The sequence below is a fragment of the Manduca sexta genome, unplaced genomic scaffold (assembly GCF_014839805.1).
Source record: "Manduca sexta isolate Smith_Timp_Sample1 unplaced genomic scaffold, JHU_Msex_v1.0 HiC_scaffold_2246, whole genome shotgun sequence".
NCBI classification, from domain to species: Eukaryota; Metazoa; Arthropoda; class Insecta; order Lepidoptera; family Sphingidae; genus Manduca; species Manduca sexta.
Genome location: NW_023593191.1, coordinates 2,642 through 6,621, shown reverse-complemented (window position 1 = coordinate 6,621; position 3,980 = coordinate 2,642). Strand labels below are relative to the sequence as shown.

General features: G+C 31.5%; 1 protein-coding gene across 1 annotated transcript; it reads right to left on the bottom strand.

Annotated features, from left to right (window-relative positions):
- Window positions 1-6: 6 nt before the first annotated feature.
- LOC119192015 (PCI domain-containing protein 2 homolog) lies at window positions 7-1,290 on the bottom strand (the record flags this gene model as incomplete). Its single annotated transcript, XM_037445869.1, has 3 exons — window positions 7-332; window positions 737-905; window positions 1,156-1,290. Coding segments are annotated over 3 exons (630 nt in total), but the record flags the coding sequence as incomplete, so codon positions are not given.
- Window positions 1,291-3,980: the final 2,690 nt, after the last annotated feature.

The following is a 3,980-nucleotide window of genomic DNA, read 5'->3' as shown; positions in this document are numbered from 1 at the left end:
GTGGCAGTTTTGGAATGCAAAAGACAAGTATTCATCGGCAGATCTATAGTCTGAATCAAACATCGCTTTCCGTCCAACAAAATATCTGTATGTAATCTGTTGAGCTAATGGAAATTGATCTTTAAATGGTGACGAATCTATTGCCCTGATGAGCGGTTTACATAAGTGTAGTTTATTTATTCTAAAATAGACTTTAAGAAGTTGATTTACAAGATTCAACATCCCCAATTTCTTGGTGTCTACATCTGAGGATCTGTTATCGGCAGCACATACTCGGAAACAAGCCAGTAGACTTTCTGCTGCCTTCTCCAAAATCTTGCCATTGCTTTGTGCTGAAATAAGTAAACCAAATTTGTTAATTGCAGTTCAGTATTATAATATCTGTCATACATTTTTCTGTGTATTAATTATGAAAAGCACTGTGAACTAATTTTATAAAGAAAATATTGCAATATTGAAACCATTGGCTTTTGAAAAAATCAAATAAATTCATAAATAAAAAACTGTATATTAATAGAACCATAACTTTAAACCTTTTACATGCTGTCACTACTCAGTTTATCAGCACTGTGAATAATTTGGAACATATAAACATTTCTAATATAAATTAAAAACTGACACTTATTTTGTTTACCTAACCTGGGTATTGAACTAATTACCTCACTGGTATAATTATAAATAGCTACTAAACCAGACTAGTTAATATAAACATTGAATTTGAAGGAGAAATACTTACGACTACAAGCTTCTGCTTTCTGTGCAACAAGTCTAAGGTCTAAACAAACAGTATACATGAGAGGGAGACTCCAGTTCTCTTCTTTTTGTACTTGCAGTAACCTCACAACTGCCGCCACACAAGCACTCTGATGATTGTAAGCATCTATGTAATCTTGCGAGTACAGTGCCTGAAATTCAAAAAATATTTATTTTAATGAATAATTCATTGTTGAATTACCAAGTTTTGCGATATCAACAGTAGTTGGCTATGGTTAGCTTATCACCAAATAAGCTTAGTTTGTTTCGATATAATAGAAAGTTAATTGTGAACATACTACACCATTATTTTTTTATATGTCGTGTATCCTTCGTTGGAGGTCCTTAATAAATAAAAAAAAATAGGTTCACTCAATTAATTGTTTTAAATTAAGTACTCACTCTGACACACAATAAATGTGCGATCATAATTTCGTCAAGCGGGGCGACGCAGTTGCCTTCCACAAGAGTAGCGATGTCGCCGGTTCTGAGATTTCTATTCACAACATGTTCGTCTCTCAGTGATAGAAGTCTTGATCAGGGGTATGTCACTCTCAAACAGTCACTCTATTTGTTTTTGGTCTAACCTCAAATTAATTTTGTTGTAAGATACTTTCAGTTAGATGACACTGGAGAATAAGTTTTCAAAACACTAATCATGCCTTTTATCCCTATTTATAAAATAATTATGTACGTAATTAAATTAGATAAGTAAAAACATAAAAACAAATGTCAGAGGCTATTTTAATTAATTAAAAAAAAATATGCATTACTGAAAATTCCGAACGAAATACTATAAAAAATTGACTGACACAATGACGGAGATTGTGGCAAGTCGTCTGACACAATTTCAAACGAGTTGCCACAATCTCTGATGATTGTTATTAAATGGTAAAATATTATTATTAAATGGTAAATTAAATGGTAAAGTTCTCTTTTTGTTGTAACATGACAACTGAAGCTTAATTTAATTTTTCCATTTTATTAATACAATTATAAACAAAACAACGCATACTCTTTAAATTTTATTCTAGTTTCCAATAAATTACATATCTATTTTCTCATAAGCATGTTAAAATATTTATTGCATTAAGTGGCAATATCGCCTTGTTTCCGTAATTTGAATTCCGGTTGAAAATTTTCAAATTTCCCATTGCAGTTTGTGTGCGATAAGTTCGATTACGATTTCCTCAATAATGAAAGAACGTTGCTTATTCAAACGGACCACCGCTGCCTTCTTACTAATTCACCCCCGGGCTTTGTTATTTGTTTTGCACGCGATAAGGAACTGATAAAATATTTGGACAAAATGTCTCATGTTATCTTGGTTGTGCGATTGATGGTAAATGACATTTATATTTTTATAAAAATAATATCGATAGTACTCATTAAAATCGTACATAATATTTACTTAGTCACCGCGATGGCGAAATCTGCGCATTTAAATAGTCTTTTTAAAATACGTGTGGGAATCTGCATACCTTAAAATTATGCGATATTCATTTTGATTTTAAACTATGAAAAATCTGTTGGTAGACAAGATTGTCGTTATTACGTCATCTTGGTTTAATATACTTATTTTGGTTTGACTATTGAATAAACAAATTTCAGAGCTGTATCTCTAATGGACTAATTCCTTGCATTTGTATTGTGTTATAAATACATGGCATCATTTATTATTTATTATATTTTAATAAATTATTGTATTATTTTTCAGGACCATTACATTATGTCCCTAAAGCAACTAGTTATAGGTGGAAATCCTGGCAGGACAAAAGGTTTCAAGTTTGAATTAAAGTTCTCGACAAAACTCTTAACTGAGGACAAGAATATACATAAAAACTTGCGGTACACATATACATAAGCACTTTGAGAGCTGTTATAAATTATATATTGGTGCTTTATGTAGAACTCCATTTCCCACTTTGAATCTAGGTAAGATATTTTCCACATGTTGGGCGCCAAGAAATTTACAGGTGGAACTGATTCAGATACTTATATATTATATATCTCCTTAAAAGTGCTTAGACTAGATGTTGTACCCTTAGATATATCACACTGACGGCATACGATATATCACACTGATATATCAAATGCATAATGAATTCGCTGTAAATTCGCGGCGGGCGTGCAGCGAACAAGCCGTGGGTGCGTAGCGTTCACGCAGCGGGCTCACAGTTGGCTACGCATTTTAGACAGTTAGTAATAGAGTGAATTCAGATGAGGAAACATTTCTATTAGCTTTGTTAATTGGAAAAAGTAACTAAAAAAAGGGATATTGCCGTGGTTACATGCCACCGTATTAAAAAAAGTATGTAAGTTGGGACTAAAAGTACAGGCGACAGCACAACAGCAGCCTGAGTGCTTACTAATATAATTTTATTTAACTTTTTTATAATGTGTGTATAATATATGTGTGCTAAGCGAATTTGGCACACGGAAAAAGTTGCAATAATATAAGATAGGCTGGGTGCTTTTATCCCCTGGATAGTATTTTAATTGTGAATCTGAGTATAAAATAGACAGTGCTATGCATCGATACTGTTATTTAGGTATTTTTCTAGCGGGAAGGGCTTTTAACGTGCGTGACACTACGAGAAAATCTTCTCTAAAGATCTCGGCTTTCACTTTTCTGTCCGTTCATGTCTCTCATATCGAATTATGTTACAGAACATTATACACCGGATATTCATTTCATGAAAACATGGATTTAATGGCCGAAAGAAGCACATATCTCACCGGTAATGCTATATACATATCTTACTTAAAGTCACAGATTACTTAGAGATGCTACGCTTCTTAAAGTTATAAAAATGTTTACATAAACTTTTTAAAATTTAGGATGTTAATTTTGACAAATCACACTAATGATGAGGCTAAGGTATAATCGTTATTGAACGTATTCGATTATCGATTACCATTTTTATAAAACTTGATATCGATAGTTGCATAATTATTTGGTATGTTCAGATGATATAAATATTTTTTTTATTGAATTATCTATTTATTATTGGTAAGCCATTTCCATTTATGTTTTTTTTAAACCCTACACCACTTGCAGTTATCATTGTGTTAACTATTTAAATCGTGAAAACATTAGATATATTAATTATAGATTTTTTTACCAATAAATGTGATAAATTACAAACAACTCGAATATTTGCAAAAATAATATAATTAAATCTAAATGCAAATTTTTATATTATCGATTTATTTTATTTCAATGG